At 40.1% G+C, this 27,081-nt stretch overlaps 1 protein-coding gene across 1 annotated transcript; it reads left to right on the top strand.

The window, feature by feature from the left end:
- Positions 1-11,611: 11,611 nt before the first annotated feature.
- On the top strand, positions 11,612-26,820 carry LOC133550470 (major histocompatibility complex class I-related gene protein-like). Its single transcript, XM_061896453.1, has 3 exons — positions 11,612-12,630; positions 23,106-23,238; positions 26,778-26,820. Exons 1-3 carry the CDS (start codon positions 12,381-12,383, stop codon positions 26,818-26,820), a joined length of 426 nt encoding a protein of 141 aa, XP_061752437.1. The 5' UTR covers positions 11,612-12,380.
- Positions 26,821-27,081: the final 261 nt, after the last annotated feature.

Genomic DNA, 27,081 nt, shown 5'->3' with positions numbered 1-27,081 from the left:
CAAAGGACTCCGGCTTATTAGTGATTCCCAAAGCCCAAAAAAAGTCTGCGGGCTATAGAGCGTTTTCATTTCGGGCTCCAGTACTCTGGAATGCCCTCCCGGTAACAGTTCGAGATGCCACCTCAGTAGAAGCATTTAAGTCTCACCTTAAAACTCATTTGTATACTCTAACCTTTAAATAGACTCCCTTTTTAGACCAGTTGATCTGCCGTTTCTCTTCTTTTTCTCCTATGTCCCACTCTCCCTTGTGGAGGGGCTCCGGTCCGATCCGGTGGCCATGTGCTGCTTGCCTGTGTATCGGCTGGGGACATCTCTGCGCTGCTGATCCGCCTCCCTTTGGGATGGTTTCCTGCTGGCTCCGCTGTGAACGGGACTCTCGCTGCTATGTTGGATCCGCTTTGGACTGGACTCTCGCGACTGTGTTGGATCCATTATGGATTGAACTTTCACAGTATCATGTTAGACCCGCTCGACATCCATTGCTTTCCTCCTCTCCAAGGTTCTCATAGTCATCATTGTCACCGACGTCCCACTGGGTGTGAGTTTTCCTTGCCCTTATGTGGGCCTACCGAGGATGTCGTAGTGGTTTGTGCAGCCCTTTGAGACACTAGTGATTTAGGGCTATATAAGTAAACATTGATTGATTGAGGACTGCTTGCTGAAGTTATTTCTGAACCAATTTCAAACATATTATATATATATATATATATATATATATGGTTAATTTTCCAATCACGTTTTAACTCATGATGCATAAATGATTGATTTGACAAGCAAAGAGGACTTTAAAAAAAAAAAAAAAAGAAAGCTAATTCATTTTCTGCTAGTGGTGTTCAGCATTTTACCTAACACAAGTGTTCTGTTTTTGTGTTGTTCAGGCCTCCGCCACTGAGGATGCAGAAAGGGACATTGCCCTCACAGTCATGGGGATATACAGTACATAATCCGTGGAGATGGCGATAGGGAGCCAGAGGATGTTGGAGTTGTTATCGAAGGCATCAAAGTCCTGAGCAACGTGGACATTGTCATCATGGGGATTATAATGATGTTTGGTCTCAATTATGCTCTCGATCTAAGGTTTCCAGACAACCTCAAGTACACATTCGAGTTTTTCCAGAAGATCCTAATGAACTTGGATGGTCACAAACTGAACACAAAGATACAGCAGCTGAAAATCAAGTTGTTTGCATGGGAGGTGAACACTTGTTGATGAAGTTCATCATCGGATCTTTGACATCTTGTGGTGTTATTTTCAAGATTGTTGAAAAAAAGGATTATTCTACATTAAAAGTACCAACCAGGTTTTGTCTGATGTGTTTTTATGGCATCAAGGGGGATTTTTAGCTTGCTTGATTTCCAGTCAATTTTAAGTTGGGCACATATTAATTTCACTTAGTAACCAAAATAATTTCATTTTAGCTGTGTTTGTAAAAAAAAATAGTCTGACAAATGTAAATAGATTTTGCTTGGTTATTGCAATAATTTTAGTTTGGCTTTATTTGCTAAAAATTAGTTGGATTAACTCATTTTTATTGTATTGTGAGAATGTACCAATTTTGAGTTGGGGCAACATATATTTGTTGCATGGAAATCCTGCCCTCATTTTAATTGAGTTCATCCAATGAGTCATTTCTTTGAGTGTAACTTTGTTGTCTCTGTTGCCAGAATATGAGAGTACCAAACGTGAGACTTGGTACAAAGCAAAAATGTTGAATTTTGATGGTTTTATTGAAAAGGTTGACAGGTTGTTGTGTTTTAAAAATGATGACAATGATGATGAGGTTGAAAATGAGGGTTCCACTGTTGATGGTTTTGAAAATGAAAGTCTACAACCCCATGGCAGCATTTCAAATGTTCCATCTATTGTTTTATCAAAGCCCATTGAATCCACAGTCTCAAACAAAAGCAAAATGTCTTCCACTTCTTCTGCTCGCATAATAGCAGAGGCAGAAAAGGCAGCACTTGGCGCCCGTGCTATTGCTTTAAAAGAGATCCATGCATTGGAGGCGCAGGCAGCAACTCTAAAGAGGGAACAGGAGGAACAAGCAGCGGCCATAAGGAGGAAAAAGGAGCAAATGGAGTTGGATGCTGAAATAGCAGCCCACAATGCTAAATTGTCTGTCCTCCATGAAGCCAGTGTTGCCGGCAGGAGCAAAAAGTCTGATGGAATGGAGTCCTATTATAGGCAAAGGACAAAACAGAAAAAAAATGCCTGCTCCGCCTGTACAACAACTTAAGCCATCTCTTAAACAGGGGCGGTTCTAGGCATGCTTATATGAGGGGGCAGTCAGAAATGTGAAGGGGGCATCATGTGTACACATCATGCTCCAGCACTTTTTTTTCTGTGCTTATAGTATCGATGCTTTCTTCATTGAAATTGGTCTTTAGCTATGTGTCCAACCCCAACCTGGAGTAGTGGATTGCACTTTGTCAGGCCTCTACCTTCAGACCTGTCCAACTTGGGTGTCCCACCTGAAGACTAAGCTCCTGCTGGTGTAGCTCTTACTGTCACTGAGGCACGCAAACCCCCTGACCACAATAAGGTGGCAATCCCTCAGGGGGGAAACTGAAAAATAAAAATAAAAATAAATGAATAAAATAAAATAAAACATCCTTCATCCAGATTTTATCAACCAACAACATAACATTTATCCTAACTGGATGGCATAACTCTCAAATAAATTTGGACCCAAAGTAGGACTTCACACACTACAGTCAATATTTACAAAACTGAAAGTTAGTCTGATGAATAATGATAAAAAAGAATCTCAAACTAATTTATAAAACAGAACGTGGGCACTCATTTGGGCACAAAACTCATTCACTCCAATGCATGTGTGTTGCCCACTTGCTTGTAAATTGATGAAAACGGTTGTGTTTTTGTTTTTAGGTGTCTTGGTCATATCAAATGAAACTTATAATTTGTTTATTACAAAATGTAGATTGAAACATTAAAGGTTGACTATGTAGAATTACAAGAAAAACTACAGAAAAAGAATTCCAGCAGTCGATTGCCAGACCGTTGCTAAGTAAAACGGGCCGTTGCTAGGGACTCCGCTCTGAACAGAGGACAGCAGAGGAGGACTGCTAAGCAGGATATATACCTTATGTTTCATTTTTACCGTCATTAACACCATCATAAATGACTTGTAGCTTGTTACAGGGACAGTGGAGGCTCTCTGCCTTCCAAACCACTGCTGCTCAGAGCCTCCGCTGTCACTGCTCTCGTCAAGTTGTAAAAAAAAAAAAAAAAAAAAAGGAACTCCGTAGCACCGAAAGTCCGCAACGATAAACGTGTTTATGACGGATAAGACTACACAAAAACACCCATCCTAACAAGTATATGATAAATGTAGACAACTTTTCCTTTTCTTTTACTTTCATAATGCAACAGTGATTGGATGTTTACTGAGGGCTGAGGGGTGTGTGCGGGTGTGTGTCTGCTGCGCAGCCTGTGGAATGTGGAATACACGCACAGCGGAGGGAGGAATGAGAGGGAAGCCGACACTACTATATCGTGTGTGTCCCTTTTTCGGCGGATTTTTCCGCTAGTGCAGATAATTTTTTCAACTTGTAATATAGTAATTTTGTGAGTTTATTCAAATTTACTTTCTCAAATTTTGATTTGAGGGGGCAAGACATTTATTTAAGGGGGCTCTGCCCCCTCTTGCCCCTGCGTAGAGCCGGCCATGCTCTTAAAGCTGCTCCTTCAGAGCTTCACACAGCCAAGAATGGCCCAAACAAGGTCCATTCACACCCTCAACCAAACAACCAACCACTTCGCTCATCAATTTTGGATCCTGTGGAAAACCAATCAAGGCAAAATTTACCTCAAGCATCTCAATCATTTCAAGGCAACACAATACCAGGTGAATTCCACACTATATTACAGAGGCAAAATGAAATGATGGCACTCCTGGTTCAAGCACAAACCTCCCAATTACTTCCACACGGACAAATTCCGTTTTTTGAAGGTGACCCATTGCAATTTCAGGCTTTCGTAAAAGCTTTTGAGTATTGTATAGAGGCAAAAACCAATGATCGTGGTGACTGCTTGTATTATCTGGAGCAGTTTACCAAAGGACAGCCCAGAGAGTTGGTGCGCAGTTGCCTCTATATGCCTACAGAGAGAGGCTATGCTACAGCAAAACGCCTACTAAGGGAACACTTTGGAAATCCTTCAAAAATAACAGCAGCCTACATGGACAAAATTATGGTATGGCCAAACATCAAGTCTGAGGATGTAAAAAATCTCCAAGCTTTCGCACTGTACTTGTGAGAATGCTCCAATGCCATGGATGAGCTGCAGTACTTGGACGAGCTCAACATCCAATCCAATCCACTTTATTTATATAGCACATTTAAACAACAATAACGTTCCTAAAGTGCTGCACAGCCATGTTAAAAACAATTGTAAAAAAATAATAATAAAATAAAATAAAAATAAAAAATATATATACATATTATGCTCCACCAATGACTGAATAAAAACAAAAAATAAATAAATATAAAACCAATAAAAACAAATATGATTAAAAACTATTTTAAAGGGTAAAATCAATTAAAACAGTAAAATAGAAATCAAAGTGTATAAAAAACACAGAGGACAACAGAGGACAGAGGACCACACAACTCACGTAGTGTTAAAAGCCAAAGAATAAAAGTGGGTCTTAAGACGAGACTTAAAAGAGTCCACTGTGGAAGCAGTTTGAACATGGAGGGGCAGAGTGTTCCAGAGCTTAGGGCCGACCACAGAGAAGGCCCTGTCTCCCCTGGTCTTAAGTCTGGTCTTGGGCACCACGAGCTGGAACTGGCTCTCGGACCTCAGAGCGCGCGCAGGAATGTAAATTCGGATGAGGTCCGAGATATATTGAGGTGCCAGTCCATGTAAAGATTTAAAAACAAACAGCAATGTTTTAAAATCACTTCTAAAATGAACAGGGAGCCAGTGCAAACTCTGAAGAATTGGGGTTATATGCTGGCGTTTCCTGGCCCCTGTTAAAAGTCCTGCTGCCGCGTTCTGGACTAACTGCAACCGGGAGAGAGCTTTTTGGCTAATGCCAGCATAAAGTGCATTGCAGTAGTCCAGGCCACTTGAAATAAAAGCATGCACCACTTGTTCAAAAAGGTTAAAAGATAAAAACGGTTTAACCTTTACTAAAAGACGAAGGTGATAAAAACACGATTTTAAAACGCCATGGACTTGTTTGTCTAGTTTAAAATGGCTGTCTATAGTGACGCCAAGGCTGGTGCCAGCTAGCATGAAGATGCTCATACAAAAGCTGCCACACAAATTAAGGGACCAGTGGAGAGGAAAAGCAGCCGACATTGTTGACCAACAAAGGCGACGTGCTTGTTTCACAGACATTGTGAAATTTATTGAACAGCAAGTCAGAATTGCTTCGGATCCTGTCTTTGGCGACATTCAAAACATCCTTCGAAATAAAGCAGTAACCAAACCCAAGCCTATACATCAACGCAAATCACAGTTCAGAAGGAACAGTTTCGCAACTCATGTGGCAGTTGCCACTAGACCTAAACCGACTCCACACCTCAATAGGTTTGTGAACACCTCCTGTCTTTACTGTACAAGTGAACATGCATTGGAGGACTGTCCAATACTGGAAAATAAGGCACACAGGGAAAAGCTTGACTTTCTAAAAGAAAAAGGCCTGTGTTTTGGTTGCCTGTGCACAGGGCACCTGAGCAAGAGTTGCGACAGGCGCATCACGTGCTCTTACTGCAACAAGACGCATCCCAAAGTGCTACATATTGACAGGAGGCATCTGGAAAGTGGAGAAAATAGCCAACTTCCAAAGGTAAAAGCAGATATTTGCACTACATCATCAACTTGTGGCCATACAGGGGCTGGCAAATATGGAATTTTACCCATCCTGCCCGTTCAAGTGAAGTACTCAAACGGCAGCAAGATAGTCCAGACATATGCTTTCCTAGATCCAGGAAGCACAGGGACCTTCTGTTCTGAACAATTGGTGAACAGGCTGAACACAGAAGGCCGAAAAACAAAAATCCACTTGCGCACCTTGGGGCACAGTAAGGTGGTCCCGAGCAGTGGTCTGGAAATCTCTCAGCTTACTTGTAGTAAGTTTTTTTGAGCTTCCTGATGTCTTCACTCAAAGGCAGATGCCCGTGTACACTAACAATCTGATTGGTGAGGCAGAACTTGATAAGTGGCCTTACCTCCAAGGCATTAAAATTCCTCGGATAACTGCCAACGTGGACCTGTTAATTGGTACCAACGCCTCCAAGTGAATGGAACCACGGGAGGTGATTAACAGCCACGGAGATGGACCTTATGCTGTCAGAACCCTATTGGGGTGGGTGATTAATGGGCCATTACAAGGCAGTGACACGCCCCACAGTTACTGTTAACAGTTTGGAGGAACCGCTTATGAACCAGTACATGCATGATTTCAATGAGCAGGGATCCAAAGATCAAAAGGATATGTCAAAAAAGGAAAAGAAGCCCAAGATAGAGAAGCCCAGCAGGAAGACACCAAAAAGAAAACGGAGCGCAGATGACAGTGACGGTGAAAGAAAAGTCAGTCGAATGCGAACAATACGCCAGGCAGTCTCCAAGGCCGTGTCGAAACAGCGGGAAATCCTTCTGGGTGACGGAGGCCGTGAGGATGAAGAGCAGGATGACCCAGAGGAAGCTTACCTGGATCCTGATGAGTCTGGCAGTGATGAAGACTTCATGACGAGGACAGCGACTATGGCAAGTCCAAAAAGAGAAGAGTTCCCCGAAAGAGGAGGAAGAAAACGACCCCGAGAGTCCTTTGGGAGAAGAAGAGGAGGAAACTGAGAAGAAAAAAAAGCTCTCCTACCCCCAAGGTGACGAAGAAAGCTGATGGCCAGGAGTAGGAAAAGAAGACAGCTACAGTCTACATGTACTGTTGGTAATAGATCACCTGTATTGGATGTGCATAAGGAAATGGAGGCAGAGGCAATATATCGCTGACCTTTTTTGGAACAGGTGGTTTCACGAATATTTACCGTTGCTACAAGAGCGACAAAAGTGGACAAATGAAAAAAGTTTGTCTGCAAACAAAAAGGATTATCATCTAAAGACCTGTTACAAAGATATGCCTTCTAGGTGAAGGTATTGAGTAAATTAACTGCATTATTGCAAAAGGGAACATGAAAACCAAAGAAAGAGGTGTTTGTTTTTGGTATTATGGCTCTATTTTTGTTTTATTGATTCCAAATTAAATCACTCTGTTCGTCACGCCAGCAGCAATTAGGGGCTGGTGTGTTAGAGCCAAATACACTTTCTGTCTGTCAAATTGATGACGTCACTCAAGGGGTTGGCTCCAAGGCCAAGTGCCTGGATATTTAGGGAGGAGTCAGGATCTTGCCCAGGTGTTGCTGAGTAGAGGCACAACAGTTTTTGACTGTGCCAGGCTAGTGTTTGTTTGCTCCCGTGTATTTTCCGTTTTTGAACAAATTGTGTTATATAATTGTGACTTTATGTTAGTAAATATTTTGGTTAAACATGGACACAATTCTGGGCCTCAATTATTAGCCGGTTGCACACGTCTGAACTAGCTTCATTTATATTCGGCAACCAGTAGCAGTAAAAGTATAGGACTTTACCGCTACAGGGGTTTTGGATATTAATTATGAAATGTTGTTCCTAGATTACATCCATGCTAATAAAAAAAAACTGCAATGATGTATATTACAGACAAAAAGTTACACACTTTATCCCATGCCTGTGCAACAGCAAACATCTGGGCCCCTGTAGAGGGGGTCCAGACTGAGGCCAAGGGAAACAAACCTCATAGCCATACCACACATAAACATGTGTGTAAGAGGGAAACGTCAAAGAACACAAAGGACATTAAAGACTTTAAAAGATGAGAGCTGATGCAACCAGACGCAAAAGTAAAACAACAACAAAAAACAAACATATACACTCTGTGGTGTTCCACGCCAACGTCTGCTGTGGTGGGGGGAGTATGGCCGGAGACAGGAGCAGACCCAACAAAGCAACCAAGAGAGCCAAGTCCGCATGGATGAACGAGGATAGATAGAAGGATAGTACTTTATTGATTCCTTCAGTAGAGTTCCCTCGGGAAAATTAAAAATTCCAGTTGCACTGTACAGAACTTTGATCAAATTTAAAAAGTAAATCATAAATAAGAAGGGCATGTGTTATTGTTTTGCATCCCGTCATCCTCGTACAGGGGTGTCCAAAGTGTGGCCCGGGGGCCATTTGCGGCCCACGGGTAATTTTGTAATGGCCAAAGCAAATTCTAAAAATACAATAAAAAATAAAAAAAGTGCTATTAAAGAGCAAACAGGTGAAATGTGACAAGAAAATGTTGCAATGTTTACTCTAATAACACAAAGCTGCCATCTAGGCTGTTGTTTACTAAAAAAATAACAATAAATCAAAATCAATGTCATTATGGATTATTGACCTATTCAAGGCTCCAACGACGCCACATTAAATATTCCACTTTGAGATATTTTTGGGGGGAAAATGTTGCATATTTTGTGTTTGCCATATAAAAAAGAAAAAACATAAACACCAATAATATATATATATATATAATTGATGGATGGATCTGAAGTTCATCTGAAGATTGTGTTTAAAGTTAACAGTAAAAAAATATATATTTTGTTATTTCTAATGAGTAGGACACTTTTGGATCTTCAATAATTTCAGTAGGATTTTTCTTTTGTGTCATTGCCAATTATTATATACTCTCGAATATTCCTCTTTAAAATTCTATTGGGGGAAACTATTGCATATTTTGTGTTTTTTCCCCATAACAAAACAGGTTTTTCTTTGACAAAAAGGGCATACAACTTAAATCTTTGAAAAGGTTATATTGACAGATAGACCTAATGTTGATCTACAGATTTAAACCTGGAATAATAATAATACAAAATAATGACACATTTCAAATATTTTTTTGAACAAAATCCTTTGGGGTCCCTGGGATGAAGCCTGAGTGGAGGCCTAAATGTATATTTTTATACATATATTGAATATGTTATATAGCATAGTAAAAGTTGTGTTTCTTATCTAAGTAAATGTAACTCGTTACTACTCACCTACGTGGATAAGTGTGTTCACCTTTGACAGGTACGACAAAATAAAAATAAAAATAAAAATGATCACCATCGAGTTTAGGTGACTTGAAACAAGCATGCATTCAATGTTTGGCTTTACCGTGTCTACTTTTACTTTCACTTTCTTTGATATTCTGCCAGCAGAAGCGTCTGCCTCACACTTTTCCCCCACGTTCAGTTCCTGGTTCATTTTTCCTGTTTGCGAGTCAAGCGAGTGTTCGTCACTTTTGTCTTTCTCTGCGGGATTAAAAGTGGCAAACATCTTTTTGTTTCGCGCTGACATCATGAACTTGTTTTTATTCTTTCTTCTGGTCGTGCAAATGCACAGCGTGACGCCTGGTAAGTCCTTTTTATAAGTTTATTAATATTTTACTCATAAATCCTCTTTGTGCCTTCACTTATTTGACTTCTGAGAGTTTCTGTTACTTATTAATTAAATTATTGTTGTATTATTTAAGCCCTTTATTACTTAATCCTGGTTCTTTTTTTAACATTTTATTGTTTTCCCTTTTTCCTACTAAAAATTAAAAATGTTCCAAGAAGGTTACAGAAGCAGATAAATCCGTTTAGGCTCTTTATTTGTTTTCACTTTAGTGTTTCTTGTTCAAAGACTTATTTTTTCCAAGGCTTGTAAGAACGAACACAAATCTTCAAACACGGAAGTGTCAGAAACTAATCAAGTGTAGTAACATCACCCCGCCACAAGATGTCAGTAAGAGTCGACATCAAATGGGCAGAACAGGTTGTGTTCAACTCTGTTGTACTTTTTATTCAGCCTCCATTGTAGAAAATATATGTTTATTTTCAAAATGTTCAAACTGTCAACAGATGTTAGTAATATTATTAATGTGTTGTATTTGTCATAGAACATGTGAGTCTTGACTGTGATATCTAGCAGTGTTTGATGTTCACTTTAAGACCCGACTGAAGACGGAAGGAGCTAAAATATTCACAGTGCAAGATTGTTGAACATGAAACAAAATAATAAAAAGTCATCCTGTTGTTGTTTTCTTCTTTCAGTGATTCACACGCTGCAGTATTTCCACACTGCGTCCTCTCAAGTTCCAAACTTCCCAGAGTTTGTGGAGGTTGGTTATGTTGATGGAGTTCAGATTGTTCACTATGACAGCAACAGCAGGAAAGCAGAAGCCAAACAGGACTGGATGAACAAAATCACAGCAGAGGATCCAAAATACTGGCAGAGACAAACAGAGATCAGTGTTGGTAATGAGTTGACTGGCAAACACAGCCTTGAAGTTCTTAAGAAGCGTTTCAACCAAACTGGAGGTTTGTTTATGTTGAACTTTCTACTACTTAAATGTATTTGATGTACTATTTTTATACTGTAGTAAACACACATTACTGCACTGATACTTGTCTCTGTCCATCCCATAATAACCTACACTAATACTGTGTGTGTGTGTGTGTGTGTGTGTGTGTGTGTGTGTGTGTGTGTGTGTGTGTGTGTGTGTCACTCTGCTTTACAACACTGTGTGTGTCTCAGGTGTTCACATTTTCCAGTTGATGACTGGATGTGAATGGAATGATGAGACTGATGAAGTTAAAGGTTGGTATCAGCAAGGTTATGATGGAGAAGATTTCATATTGTTGGACATGAAGACATGGACATTTACTGCAGCAAAACAACAAGCTTTCCCCACCAAACTCAAGTGGGACCAGAACAAACATCTACTAGAATACAATAAGTTTTACTTCACTGAGAGATGTCCTTCTTACTTGAAGAAGTATGTGAACAATGGGAAGGAGGTCCTAATGAGAACAGGTAGAAACACAACATGTACTTTCACCTTTTAACTTGTTTGCACTCCCCCTATAGGAACATTACTGACATTACACCCTGTCTCTTTATACTCTTCTCTCTTTCTCTCACCTTCTCTCCATCTTGACCTCCATCCACACCTTCTCTCCATCTTTACCTCATTCTCTCTCCATCTTTCCCTCCATCCTCACCTTCTCTCCATCTTTACCTCCATTCTCTCCTTCACTCCATCTTTACCTCATTCTCTCTCCATCTTTCCCTCCATCCTCACCTTCTCTCCATCTTTACCTCCATTCTCTCATTCACTCCATCTTTACCTCCATTCTCCCCTTCTCTCCATCTTAACTTCTGTTCTCATCTTCTCTCCATCTTTCCCTCTGTTCTCATCTTCTTTACATATTTACCTCCATTCTCTCCTTCTCTCCATCTTTACCTCATTCTCTCCTCCTCTCCATCTTTCCCTCCATCCTCACCTTCTCTCCATCTTTACCTGCGTCCTCACCTTCTCTCCATCTTTACCTCAATCTATCCTCTCCATGTTTCCCCCATCTACACCTTCTCTCCATCTTTACCTCCATTCTCTCCTTTTCTCTCCATCTTTACCTCTATTCTCATCTTCTCTCCATCTTTACCTCTGTTCTCATCTTCTCTCCATCTTTACCTCCATCCACACCTTTTCTCCATCCCCACCTTCTCTCTATCTTAACCCCCTTCCACACTTTCTCTCCATCTTTACCTCTGTTCTCTTCTTCTCTCCATCTTTACCTCCATCCACACCTTCTCTCCATCTTTACCCCCATCCACACCTTCTCTCCATCTTTACCTCCATCCACACCTTCTCTCCATCTTAACTTCTGTTCTCATCTTCTCTCCATCTTTACCTCTGTTCTCATCTTCTCTCCATCTTTACCTCCATCCACACATTCTCTCCATCTTTACCTCCGTCCATATCTTCTCCCCATCTTCACCTCCGTCCATATGTTCTCTCCATCTTCACCTCCGTCCACATCTTCTCTCCATCTTTACCACATTCTCTCCTCCATTCCATCTTTCCCTCCATCCTCACCTTCTCTCCATCTTTACCTCAATCTATCCTCTCCATGTTTCCCCCATCTACACCTTCTCTCCATCTTTACATCCGTTCTCTCCTTTTCTCTCCATCTTTACCTCTGTTCTTCCTTTTCTCTCCATCTTTACCTCCATCCACACGTTCTCTCCATCTTTAGCTCTATTCTCATCTTCTCTCCATCTTTACCTCTGTCCACTCCATCTCTCCATCTTTACCTCTGTCCTCTCCATCTTTACCTCCTTCCACACTTTCTCTCCATCTTTGCCTCCATCCACACCTTCTCTCCATCTTTGCCTCCATCCACACCTTCTCTCCATCCACACCTTCTCCCCACGTTGTCCTGTGTTCACACGTGACATCACTTCCTGTGCAGAGCTTCCAGAGGTGTTCCTGCTCCAGAAGACGCCGTCCTCTCCGGTCAGCTGCATGGCGACAGGTTTCTACCCCGACGGTGCCGACCTGTTTTGGAGGAAAGACGGCGAGCAGATCTTCGAGGACGTGGAGCACGGAGAGATACTCCCCAACCACGACGGAACCTTCCAGATGTCGGTGGCGCTGAAAGTGGAGGTGACGGCCGACGTGGAGGGCAAGTACGAATGTGTGTTTCAGCTGTCAGGCGTCAAGGAGGACTTGGTCACCAAGCTGGAGAGAAGAAGCATCCTGAGCAACGCAAGCCATGAAGGTGAGAAAGACACATTTAGTTGGAGATGTTTCCCATCACAAGTCCACCTGTCACCATTATTGATCCATGTCACCATGACAACGCTTGACGTCTGCATGCAAAGTAGTCATGAAGGTTTCCTCTTCATGCTTTGTCACTCCACTTGTGCTTTTTTGCTCTCCACAGACAACTTGAGCGTCGCCCTCGCTGCCACGGCGGCGGTCCTCGCTGTGGCGGCCATCATCATCATCATCATCATCATGGTCATGGTCAGGCGTCACAGAAACAGACAAGGTGAGGGACGCCAATGTCCTCTGTCTTCTTCTTCTCGGTGCACTCGGTCCAGGCCGTGAGTTGATGCTTTCATCCGGGCTGCAAAGGTGCGGCCATCTTTTAGTTGCCTTCCAGCCAAACACTCAAAGATCCACAGAGACAGAGCGCACACTCTCACGTAGAAACACGGCGTGACGTGAGGGGAAAAGTCCACTTCACCTTGTTTCTCTTTCATTTCAGCCCAGTACGATCCAGCTGGTAAGTAAAACATCTTTTCTTTGAGCCGCAAGAAACAAAGCCGTGGTGAAGCGTCACTCACATGGAGGTCTGATGTGGACCTTTGTTACAAGTTTAGCCGGAAAAGCCCAACTGGAGCTGACTCCTTCACAATAAAAGTCCCTCCTGTGAGCACACGCAATACAAAGTCTGGCATATCTCACTTTTGACAGGAGTCCTCATGATGAGGATCAGCCAAATGAGACATCAAGTGTGCTGACTCGTCATGTTTCCAAGTCACACCTCAAAGATCTGATGTGAGTGACGAGGCACCTTCTGGATGTTCTTCCTTCACCGTTTGCGTTTGTCCCGCAGCTCGCCACGGCGGCGTGGAGCTCGACGAGAACGTGCAGGCGGCTGAAGGCTGAGTAAGCTCACATGGACTGTCTGCACCTCCAAATGTTCTTGTGTGAAGATGATGTTCAACTTGGATTCACCTGCTTCTGTCGGGAATGTGCTGAGTGGTCTTCTTCCTCCAGGATGCTTTGTGCACTGGAACACAGGGAGATGTCTCCATCGCTGAGGGACGTCATCACACTCGGAGATGAGATGGAGATGTGCTTTGTTCTTCGTCCGACTGCTCCTCACGCTATTCCATGTATTCTTCTTTGGCCGTTAAAAGACTTTCAAGATCAAACGTTGGTGGCTGTAAAATCGCACGTTTCATGGCCTTGACGTCATGACGAGGATTTCTTCTTTTCTTTCAATGGCCGCTGCTTATGATCAATATCACATTGTGTCACATCTCTGTCAATAAATCCATTTTTTCTCCACTCGCCTCGCACTGCTTTCTTGGGGACCAGGAAGAGTCTCAGTCATAAAAATGGTAGAAGCAGGTCATTTTTGTTTATGTTTGTATTTTTTCACTCAACACTTAAATCCCTTGATCAATATAGGTTTATCCGTCCTTATCAGTCTTTTTTTTTCATAATTTACGCCATTTTTGTCAAAACCTTGTTTTGTTATGGCAAAACCACAAAATAATATTTTTTACTCAACTTAATTGCAATCTTAAATAGGTCAATAATTCATAACATCATCGATTTTAATTCATTATTTTTTTTTAGCAATGACAATTAAAACGTGTCCCACTGAAATTATTAGGATCCAAACGGGCCCCACTCATAAAAATAAGTCAAACATTATTTTTTACTTTCAACACTTAAGTCCCTCGATAAACTTCAGATCCATCCCTCGTTTCTGTGACGACCTGTCACGTCAGGTGTCACGCGGTCTGTTAGCGTTTGTGTTTATCTCCTAGTCGGCGCTCTTATTTTGGTCCCACTTCCTGTTTGTCTCCCTGAGCCCTTTTCCCTCCTCACCTGTCGCTGATTGGCAGCCTGGCCACACCTGGTCATGGGGTGAGGGTGATGGGTCAAATGCAGAGGAAAATCTCACCACACCTAGTGTGTGTGTGACAATCATTGGTACTTTTACTTTAATCAACTGGCTTCTATTTAGGCCTGCCTCGCCCTCCAGTCAGGGCTCAAGGATTGTTTTGTGAAACGTTACTTTGGTTTTTCTGTATGCTGCTTATGCTTCTGTGCACTTCCCTGCTGCACCTCCTTGTGCTCCCTGTGGGAATTAAAAGACTCTCACCCGCACGTCGTCCTCCTGTCTCCTGCATCTTGGGGTCACAACTAGAGCAGCCATGCAAGTACGTGACAGCTTCTTCATTTCTGTTTTTTTTTTTTTTTGCCCTATTAGTCAAAACCCCTTTTTTTTTGTAGGATAAACACAAAATATCCTATAAAAATACTCTTAAGTCAAATTTTGTATGTGACGTAATTGGAGCCATGACTAGTTTAAATAATTTGTAACAACATTGAGTTTGATTCATTATTATTTTTGAGCAATGACAGCTTTAAAGAGAAAACAACCTGCATGGCAGCTTTATTAGACTCAACAATGCAACTTTTCTTTGTTCCATTTCACATGTTTTCACCTCTTTTATTCCACTATTTAGGTTTTTTTTATACACTATCTGTAGAATGTGTCGTGTATGAGCTTATATGGGACATAATGTATAATATTTCTAATTGCCTTTTTCTTTTTCATGCCTTTTTAACCTGAGTCTTTCAAGCAAAATCGTTCCAAAAATCAGCAAACCCGCCTTTCTTCTTCCTCCGTCAAAAGTAGGTGAATCCACAAATATAAATAACTACAGACCGATTTCCAAATTGGGTTAATGTTGAATGTCCAATCCAAGATGGCCGACAGGACTGTCTTTTGTTTGTCTGCTTGTCAAAGTGGTCTGAATTTCTATGTGTTTTAGTCTCTTTTTTTAGCCGATTTAAGTAAATTGCACTAGTTTTAAGCGTAACAATTGATGAATGAAGGCTTACTTCCAAAAAGTGGTATTTCTGACTGGTTTTGTCGGATTTGGAAATCTGGAGGCCTCTGACCTGCAGAAGCCGGGGGATGTTTTGCTAGCTGAAATTTTGGCCTTCCATCTGCCACAGTCTGGATCTATACTAGTCTCAGCTTGGCCTTCCACTACCTACAGTCTGAGTCGACTGGCTTCATCTTGGCCTTCCGTCTTCCACGGCCTGGATCCATCTTAGCCTCAGACTGACTAAAGCTGGGCCTCTGCTAGCCTTAGCTTGGTCTTCCAACTCTTGTAGCTTGGACATCTGAACTTTGATTATTGGACCTGGGTAGGTAGTAAAACAATTTAACAATGACTTTGACAAAAGCTCTCTATTTAATATTAATGCTTTTTCCTGGACTTGTTTTCTGCAATTGTAGTGGGGTACCTGACCAGGTGCTCCACCAACCTTTAACTCTACCAAACGCAATAACAATCACCTGGTCCTTTGAAACTACAGCATTTACACAAAGGTTATTGATATCCACATGTGGGTCAGTGCTAAATAATTCTAACCAGCTTCAGTTATGGTGTATTTCTGTGCTAAACAGATGGTTTTCTCCTTCTGATATTACTCATTTTGATATTGTGAAGCCAAATAATGTTGTCATGAGGTCACCTTGCCATATGAAACGGAAAATCTTTATATTGCTCTTACTTCTGCTATCAGGCAATGTGCAACCAAATCCAGGCCCAGCTTTATACAACATCAGTACTCCTGATGAACTTAGAGCTAGCCCATAGCAAAGCAAAATTGAAGATGAGATCTCATATATGTCTTATATATATCTCCTAGACATAAAAGAGCACTAATCGAGACCAAAGTAGATTTCTCATTCTTCTCAAATGTAGCTCCTGAGAAATAAGGCTCGCAGTGAGCACTGTGAGAGATCTCAAAGTTGTCTAACAGTTATCTCTTTTTCCGATTTCAACAAAGACCAAAATGAGAGATGAATGAGCTGGTCTCCAATATGTCTCAATAATGACTCAGTGAGAGATACACATGGTTTTGTTTCTCACTACTCACTGTTTGAGTTCTCAGATGTCTCTTTGCTATTTCGGCAAAAAGACAATCAATGAGTATTGGTTTCAATATGTCTCAATGATGTCTGAGTGAGAGATATACTTGGTTTTGTCTCTCACTGCTCACTATTTGAGTTGTTATATACCCGTTTTCTGGCTTAGAAAAAATAATTTCAAAAATGCATTTTAATTGACACAGTTTAATTATACCTCAATCATACTCCAGTTTATCTCACGCTAACATTTGGAGAAAATAAATAATTCAGGCAATATGGATATATGGTCTGTAATCTAAATGGTTTATTTAAATAATTTTCTACTTAATTTGTTGATTTCTTATCCACACGCAATGTGCAGTAACTCAGTGACTACAATTGTGAGATTTAAAACTGAACCCAAACAATACTGATATGATCACAAGACACTTTTTAAGAGCTTTTAACATTTGTGAACTTTCTAGAGCAGTGGTTCTCAAACTCTTTTAACAAGGTACCACTTCAGAAGATATTTGGCTCTCCAACCACCATTATAAGGACTAATATTAAAATACAGTAGCATAGTAGGCCTATGTATTCATTAAAAAAAGACAGTGGTTTTATTAAACAAGTAAATTTAATAAATTGGCCACTGAAATATTACACACAATGCAAAAACATAATCAACAATGATACTCCATATACAGTACATATTTACAGACTTTTACAGCATCCACGGCAACATCACATCAGTGTGTATTTTCAGAGCATTTATAACAATGATCAAAAAATTGATTTGTGGCTTCTTAGGCCAGTTCAGTTCTTAATTATCTAAAACTTTTCAAGTGTATTGGGGAAATGAACTGCAAACACAATGCCAAGCATAGATGTGAAGTCAAGGAAAACAACTTTACCCAATATGTCATCCAAGGATACTACTGTACTGGCAGAAGTTTCCAATAGGGGAATAACATAACTGCATGTCTCATATGTTACACTATCTTGCAGCAAAGAAAAACCTGCATGTTTAAATTCACGAACGAGGGCCCGTTTGGCACATGAATGTGCTACGGTAAAGAAGAAATCAATCTGTACATACTTTAAAAAAAAGGATGAGAATCTTTTTTCTGACACACTAGTCCCACAAAACAGGCATTTTATTTGTTTACTTTCTATTGGCCCAAAACAATTACTGGAGGATTTATGTAATATAATAAGCGATGATGCAGAGTGGGATAAAAAAAAGTTTTTGAACTTCTGCACACTGTTTAAGCAGTCTGTGTTCAGACTATCGGGATAAAGCAACTTGAACATTTTGAGCATATCGCTTAGGGCCTTATCAGTGACTTTATGACAGTTTACATAACCCATGATGATCAGAAGGCACTCTGCCATGGCTTCTGATGCATTGTCATGTATTGGTTTGTCTGTTGTGTCCTTGAAATTTGACTCTTCTGCACACTCCTCACTCAAACTATCTTCAAATCCTTCATAAAACGTATGTCCGTCATTGTACATCCAATCCCCTATATCAGGGAGAGCTTCCTCAAATGATTGAGATGAATCATACTCAGCATCGACATGTAGTTTAGTTGTTAGGCCATCAGGAGGATCTGTGAGGGCTGTTCTGGAAAATGTTTTTCCATTGTCTTTGATAGTCAGAAGTAGAAATATTTTCATGTGCTGAAATTAAAATAGAATACAAATCATTAAAGGTTTTTTATACCATTTTGTCAAAAGGCAAAACGTATAACATCTCAGCATATCGCTCACATTCTTACACTCAAAAGTTTGTCATATTTTAGCAGGATTTGCTTCGTGACAAAATTCACAACAAAACAATAGTCAGACACAGAAGACGGTGGGTGTACCTGGCAGGTAGGGAGAGGCTTGATGTTCCAGAGTGGTACATCCTGCACGGTCACCTGAAGGTTGGATGTGTTCCATTTGAAGAGCAGTGTTTTGGGATCCTTCAGGAGGCACCGCCTCCTTCAGTGTTATTCTGCTGCTATCCCCTGACACAAAGAAGAGGAACCTGGGTGTGAGTTTTCCTTGCCCTTTTGTGGGTTCTTCCGAGGATGTTGTAGTCGTAATGATTTGTGCAGTCCTTTGAGACATTTGTGATTTGGGGCTATATAAATAAACATTGATTGATTGAGTAAACACACAGCATCAAACCAAACCTATGAGAAAGGATCTTGACGAGGGATGCAACATTATTGTAAATATTACGTTATATTGGTTTCAAAATTCTCACAATAATGCCGTGATGTGTGACGCTATCAAACGAGAACTCCAGTGGGTGTGTTTTTTTCTGACAATATTAAGTGGGCTCATCTGAGAAGTAAACTCGATCTCCCATGATAACCCGCGTAGTGTGGGACAACAAAGTTCAAACAGGGGACATTATATAGGGGTGAAAAAGTGGAAGTGTGCAGGAGTGACGGGAATGTTTGTGCTTCGGTGATCCGAGGAATTGTTGCTGTGAAATATTTCTGTGCCTATAACTGTCGTGCTTGTTTAACCTTAAATAAAGTCTGCATAATACAAGGTAAAGCTTGCCACGTTCATCCAGACCATTTCCAAGTCGGCCCAGAGCTGTTGCACCTCACCAAAGGAAATGTGGACATGCACAAAATAAGAAATTTGCCGACACTTCACACCACAATGTCTACAATAAGTTAAGGAATATGAGTAATATATTAGAATGAGTTGTATTTTAGAACCATTATTTGGAAAATATCATTGATGTGAAACCAAGACGTAAGCAAGGGACAATATCCATTTGTGAGGTATTTATATGATTAAAAGTCAAATTATTAGTTAATTCTTAAGAATCAGTATTTTACAAACTAATACTAACATTTCCATTGCAAATGACAGTTTCTTAGGAAGTTAAAAGTAAAAAAAACACTAAACTAAACAGCAGTGATGTAACAATACCAAAATGTCATATCACCGTTACTGTGACCAAAATGATCACTGTTTGCATTATAATCGCAGTATTGTTGAATGTGCTAAAAATGTAATCAAACCCACAATAATACCAAGTTATATTAAAAAAAAACATACCAGACAAACACAGTATAGTTTCTTGGCTAAAGAAACATTATTGTTCTACATTAGTTACACTGCAAGTTTACTGTTAATGTCAGTTTAAAGACACATATTTGAAAGTTTTGTTTTTTGTTTGTTTTTGTGTGTTACTTGAAATTCTGGAATTCTGCTCCATTCCTTTGCACCTAAAATACCTGTTTGTAATTATAAATATGACTACAACATATGAACATTATGTTTGTGTTCAATTATAGTAAGTGTGTTTATCCTAAACATTCCTGCTACTTCATTTAACACCATCCATCCATCCATTTTTTACCGCTTATTCCCTTTGGAGTCGCGGGGGGTGCTGGTGCCTATCTCAGCTACAATCGGGCGGAAGGCGGTGTACACCCAGGACAAGTCCCCACCTCATCGCAGGGCCAACACAGATAGACAGACAACATTCACACTCACATTCACACACCAGGGACCATTTAGTGTTGCCAATTAACCTATCCCCAGGTGCATGTCTTTGGACTTTGACATTTTTGTAACAATATCTTATTGTGGCTTTAACACTGTGACGATATCATACAGTGAAATGTTGATATTGTTACATCCCTAATCATGACTTGATGTTACCTACCAGCCTTAACTTGAAGGTGAAAGATTCAAAAAACGTTAATTACACATGCTGAGATTACTTAGATTTCAAGTTTCATTCTTCATACTGTAATCAGGGTAAAAGAAAGCAATATTTCCATGCTTGTTCCTGACAAACTGTGGACAGCTTTTTATCCTTCTATCTGGTCTGTAAATCTCAATCAGAACTAATCCATTTAAACAAAGAAAACGCGTATACATGTAACTTACTTAGCCACTGCTCATCAGTCTTCACATAGGTGGTTGCAGGACGGGATGACTGCAGGAAGAAAAATAAAATATCATATATCTGCTGCCAGTTTAATGCACCACAACTATGCCAGTCTACTTACCAGCTTTACAGTCCTTCTTGATCATTTATTTGAGTCGACTTCTTTACCAGTTCTTCTCCATCGTTTTCCAGGTTTTCATTTTGTCATTTCGACACTCCAATACTATGTAAATACAGACAAAGGTTGCTGGAATATACAGTGGAACTTCTTGTAAATGTAAAACTCTATATTATGTCGAAGCAGTGTATGTTCAGTAATTTATATTGTTCAACTTCAAATGTTCTTTGAACATTTACTTCTATCATTGCTATTTCACTATGGGATGTATGAAGTGTAGTTTATCACTTGAGATGCCTCGCTGGAGGTAACTTTCATAGCTTCTAGCAAGGTTGAATGCGGCATTTATAGCTATATTTCCGTAAATCAGTGAAGTTACAGTAGTTTAAAAAATACTAACTCGTGTATGTTAAAGTAATTTAAATACCAAAACAAAAACAATAAATGGTATTACTTACTTGCAGTTGTTATTCCTTCAGTGCCGAATTGTTTCTTCAAGTCACATCCGCCCACTAAATGCGCATGCGTGTTTTTCAGGTAGAGCAAATATGATTGGACAGATTCATGGGGCGCGGTGCCAAATCTCGCGAGAGTGTCGTTGAGATCCACATCTCAGAATTTTGATAAAGTTGCTTTTCTCCTTATATGACCATCTGAAAATAGCCATTTTTGGCTATGAGTAACTTTCAAAGGAAGGAAATTTAGAAAATTTACGCTTTCTATCAGACGGCGGCGGACATGACGCGTGGTTTGCCGTCAGTTAACGTCAGAAGAAGAAGAGGCGGGGAAACAGTAGGTGGCGTAACATTTGAACGTTGTCTGTGCGCCTACCTTAAACTAAAACAAGGAAGAAGAAGAAAGCGAAGAAGAAAGAGAAGAAGAAGCGGGAAAGTTTTTGGAAACGACAGTCGCAACGCTTGCGACATGAGACTTGGAGAGGTAAGTATGCTAATATTTTTTAGTTGGTCAACCATGTAATGTTGTGAAATGAAAATATTTAACTGTTGTGAAATGAAAATATTTAACTGTTGTGACAACGGAGCGGTCCTTTAGGAGGCTGCGGTAACCATAATGGCGTCTGCCCAACAAGTAATGTTAGCATACATAATGACCTTCACAATTGGATTCTACAGTGCATATTAATTTGGGGAGCTTAACTTAAAAATGTTTTTTATAATACTGTTGTAGATAAAGTGACACTCGACAAAGGAGGTCCGGGTTGAATTTTATCGGTAAGGCTGGCTATTTGCAATAAATAAGAGATTGCATCCAAAAGTATTAAATGATTCACTAATTTGCCCCGCCATTTTGAAAGCAGCAGTATATTTGCTTACTCGCTGGCAGAGGCACAGTATGTTTTGTATCATGCTATCGATTGTATAAACTGCATATATTTAGGAAAATAAAGTAGGTATGTGTGTAAAATGTTAAACATTCATTAAATGAATTCGGTATTATCAGTCAGGTCTTGTTAAGACTAGCAACATGATATAAGAATAGTTTTCCTGTGATACATGTTTAAAAAATTATGATTGTGTTAACCTGGTCAAAATGCACTAATTATGGTCAACCTCTTCAATACAAAGTCATTGGGGCTCGAGATTATATTCATGACCTTTTTGTTAAAAATACTATAACTTTCCTAAAATGTACCCCATTATAAAAAGGTGCCATCAAGCCCACCGCACATCAAAATAGATATGAATTAAAATAAGAATTAAACTGTCTGGTTTAAGATTTTTTTTTACTATAGCCAGAACGATCATAAATTATAATTTTGTTTACTTGTTTTTAACAGAAGTTAAATATGATTCACCCTAAAAGTTACCATCCATATGGAGTGACCCCATATATGTAAATAATTTCAATTTATATAATAGTTCCATCCATATATTTTCTACTGCTTTTCCCTTTCGTGTCGTGGGGTTGCTATGTCCTATCCCAGTTCCGCTCGGGCGAAAGGCGGGGTACACCATGGACAAGTCAACTTAGATCGACAGACAACATTCACACACGCGTCAATTTAGTGTTGCCAATCAACCCATCCTCAGTTTATGATCCAAAATTAATTTTTTCATTTACAGCATGGACCAAAAGGAAACGACTACAAGAAAGTGGTTAAGAGTTCCCACAAAGAAAATGAAGGACCTGCATAATTCTCCTCCCCCAATTAAGCAATCTGGTAAGTTTCTATGTATGTGTGGCAAAGCGGACTACGGTTAAGCCAAATTGCAGTACATGCAGCTAACAAACTGGAAAAATGACTTTATTAATTTGTGTAGTATTTAAAGAACAGCTGAAAATACCACCTTGAGAAAGTCGCCCCAAGGAAGTTAGGTAACAGTACCCTAATTGTAATGAGGCCACACACCTCTAAGACAGCGATGGGCAAGCTCTTCCTACTGCATCTGCTTTAAAATGCAAATAGGGATGGGGAGAGGGAATAATCATAACATTGATGTCCAAATGAGATGACAAATACCAGTCCAATTTTTTATACTCAAACAATTTTAAACACTTTCTCTTTTGCACTCTCTCTTTCAGATTGTTTGGCATTCGTCAGATGGGAGGACGGTTATACCGGCAAAATCTTTACAGGATCAGACATTTTGCCAAGAGATGAAGCTCCTGTGCAGATCTTAGATCTTAAAACAGGAGATTCTGTTTTAGCAAAGTGGTCAGATAGTAAATTTTATAGGGCAACTGTTGAACATATTTTAGGAAAAGATCAGACTAAGTCACCAAAAGGCTGCCAAACTCCACAGGAGTTATTTTTAAATATGTTGGAAGCCAGTGAGCCATCACACTCAACATCAGGGTCTGAAACCATTACAGTAGATCAGAAACCACTGTCTGAACATGATAATATTACAGCGCTGAATCTATCAAGTGACGGGGGACTTGTAACAGGCGGCAACACTGCCTATGGGTAAGCTTGACATTTATTACCTCATGCCTACGGGTCTACAAGTTCAAAACGTTTAATCTTTAGCAAATTTAGTGAATTTCAAAACCAAAAAAAACAGCATTAATTTAAACATTATTTTATTTGCCATCAAATCATTGTTTCAGTAAATAGTATGTTAATGACAAATACAAATATTTGATGTATTAAGTTGCCCAAAACCCAACATCTGTATCCACTCTGATTTCAGGATTAAAAGTTCTGAACTTGTGGACCCTGAAAACAATTTGTTGCCATCATTTTATTACTTTTTAGTTATGGTCAAAACGTTCATAGAGTGTAAATATCCACTCTACAATCTCATGTGTCAAAACTAGGGAGTAACAAAATGAACATTTCATGTCATGGTTACAATTGTTATCACAGTATTGATGAATGTGCTCAAGAAGTACTTGAACACACACTGAAATCTTATAAACAAGTTTTATTGAGAAAAATTTACACAATATGTACTTTCTTAACAGTTTATAAACATTCAGTTTCACGTCAAAATATAAATTCCGTTTGTTTTTTTTTTCAATTAAATATAAATAAGAATATGAGAAATATAAATAAAAGTAGTTTAAGGATGGGAGTTCAAGGATGAGTGTCAAAAAATCCGGAGCTAACTTCTTATCAGCAATCAAGTATTAACTAAACACTTGTAGGTTCTCAGAGCAACACTCATCGGAAATGTGTCCAGTAAAAACCTGTCCGATCGGAGCGTTCAACAATAACAAAAATTCCATGGATGAATTAAGTAAACAATATCCAAAAAATAGGATCCAAACAAAATTTGTGGAACGCTCTCCTTGGCCGCTGGTACTTGCTGCTGCTCTTGCCTAAACACCGCACTGAATTTCAGGACAGGGACGCCAAAACAAGCTTGGCTTGCTAGTTAGCATAATTATCATCATCGAGCTAGCTTACTTGTTGTTGATACTGTTACATGATTGGCTGTTGGCGTGTCCCTTCCATTGCTCAGTAAATACTGTTAACTGATTGTCTGTTGTAGCATGTCACTTCCATTGCTCAGTGACACTTCCTGTCTTCTGTTTACTGGGTTCCCAAAGCGCGAGTGACCTCATGCAGCGAATCATGCTGGCTCGAATATTTTATCGAAAGCATTTAATATTGATATGATTATGTGTATTGCGATGTATAATTATTGTTTTATTGGCCCAGTGCTATGTATTGATTCTTAAAAAATATTTTCGGGGCTTTTGTCGGAGCCCTACATGCGGATGGAAATGTTCAATCAATCAATCAATGTTTATTTATATAGCCCCAAATCACAAATGTCTCAAAGGACTGCACAAATCATTACGACTACAACATCCTCGGAAGAACCCACAAAAGGGCAAGGAAAACTCACACCCAGTGGGCAGGGAGAATTCACATTCAGTGGGACGCCAGCGACAATGCTGACTATGAGAAACCTTGGAGAGGACCTCAGATGTGGGCAACCCCCCCCCTCTAGGGGACCGAAAGCAATGGATGTCGAGCGGGTCTAACATGATACTGTGAAAGTTCAATCCATAGTGGCTCCAAGACAGCAGTGAGAGTCCCGTCCACAGGAAACCATCTCAAGCGGATCAGCAGCGTAGAGATGTCCCCAACCGATACAGGCGAGCGGTCCATCCTGGGTCCCGACGAGCGGTCCATCCTGGGTCTCGACTCTGGACAGCCAGTACTTCATCCATGGTCATCGGACCGGACCCCCTCCACAAGGGAGGGGGGGACATAGGAGAAAGAAAAGAAGCGGCAGATCAACTGGTCTAAAAAGGAGGTCTATTTAAAGGCTAGAGTATACAGATGAGTTTTAAGATGAGACTTAAATGCTTCTACTGAGGTAGCATCTCGAACTGTTACCGGGAGGGCATTCCAGAGTACTGGAGCCCGAACGGAAAACGCTCTATAGCCCGCAGACTTTTTTTGAGCTCTAGGAATCACTAATAAGCCGGAGTCTTTTGAACGCAGATTTCTTGCCGGGACATACGGTACAATACAATCGGCAAGATAGGCTGGAGCTAGACCGTGTAGTATTTTATACGTAAGTAGTAAAACCTTAAAGTCACATCTTAAGTGCACAGGAAGCCAGTGCAGGTGAGCCAGTACAGGCGTAATATGATCAAACTTTCTTGTTCTTGTCAAAAGTCTAGCAGCCGCATTTTGTACCAACTGTAATCTTTTAATGCTAGACATTGGGAGACCCGAAAATAATACGTTACAGTAATCGAGACGAGACGTAACAAACGCATGGATAATGATCTCGGCGTCTTTAGTGGACAAAATGGAGCGAATTTTAGCGATATTACGGAGATGAAAGAAGGCCGTTTTAGTAACGCTTTTAATGTGTGACTCAAAGGAGAGAGTTGGGTCGAAGATAATACCCAGATTTTTTACAGAGTCACCTTGTTTTATTATTTGGTTGTCAAATGTTAAAGTTGTATTATTAAATAGAGGTCGGTGTCTAGCAGGACCGATAATCAGCATTTCCGTTTTTTTGGCATTAAGTTGCAAAAAGTTAGCGGACATCCATTGTTTAATTTCATTAAGACACGCTTCCAACTGACTACAGTCCGGCGTGTTGGTCAGCTTTAGGGGCATGTAAAGTTGGGTGTCATCAGCATAACAGTGAAAGCTAATACCGTATTTGCATATGACGTCACCTAGCGGCAGCATGTAGATGCTGAAGAGTACAGGGCCAAGGACCGAACCCTGGGGAACTCCACACGTTACCTTAACATAGTCCGAGGTCACACTGTTATAGGAGACGCACTGCATCCTATCAGTAAGATAAGAGTTAAACCATGACAGGGCTGAGTCTGAAATACCAATTCGTATTTTGATACGCTCTAATAAAATATTATGATCGACGGTATCGAAAGCAGCGCTAAGATCGAGGAGCAGCAACATAGATGACGCATCAGAGTCCATCGTTAGCAATAGATCATTAGTCAGTTTTGCGAGGGCTGTCTCAGTCGAGTGATTTGCCCTGAAACCGGATTGAAAGGTTTCACATAGATTGTTAAACGCTAAGTGCTCATTTAGCTGCTCTGCAACAATTTTTTCGAGGATTTTCGAAATAAAGGGAAGGTGAGACACCGGTCGGTAGTTTACCATGAGGTCTGGATCGAGGTTAGGTCTTTTAAGGAGAGGATGAATAACCGCTTTTTTTTTTTTTTTTTTGAATGCAACGGGAACAGTGCCCGAGGAAAGTGATAAGTTTGTTCCTCTTTTCTGTGAATTTTCCTCCTCTTTTGTCAAAGGGTGCTCACATGCCTGTGCTTCCTTTGTGGAGAAAGGAGGTAGGGCAGAAATCTCAATAAGCAATAGTTTAAAAAAAAAAACATATTTAAACCAAATATAAGTACTGGTTTGACAGTTTATACTTAATTGTACATTTCATAAATAATCCTGAGATATATAAAGTAATAACTTTTTCGTGATAGTCAATGTTATGTATCACTTACTATTAAAAAAATCTGTTATTTGTTATTGTTGACTAAGTGAGTTGTCTATTTCCTTGCAGTCAAGATGATTTCATCTTCAGTACTGGTCCAGTTCCTTTGT

Source organism: Nerophis ophidion, linkage group LG04 (genome assembly GCF_033978795.1).
Source record: "Nerophis ophidion isolate RoL-2023_Sa linkage group LG04, RoL_Noph_v1.0, whole genome shotgun sequence".
In the NCBI taxonomy this organism is placed as follows: Eukaryota; Metazoa; Chordata; class Actinopteri; order Syngnathiformes; family Syngnathidae; genus Nerophis; species Nerophis ophidion.
Note: the sequence above shows the minus strand (reverse complement) of the source record. Positions and strands in the feature narration are given on the sequence as shown.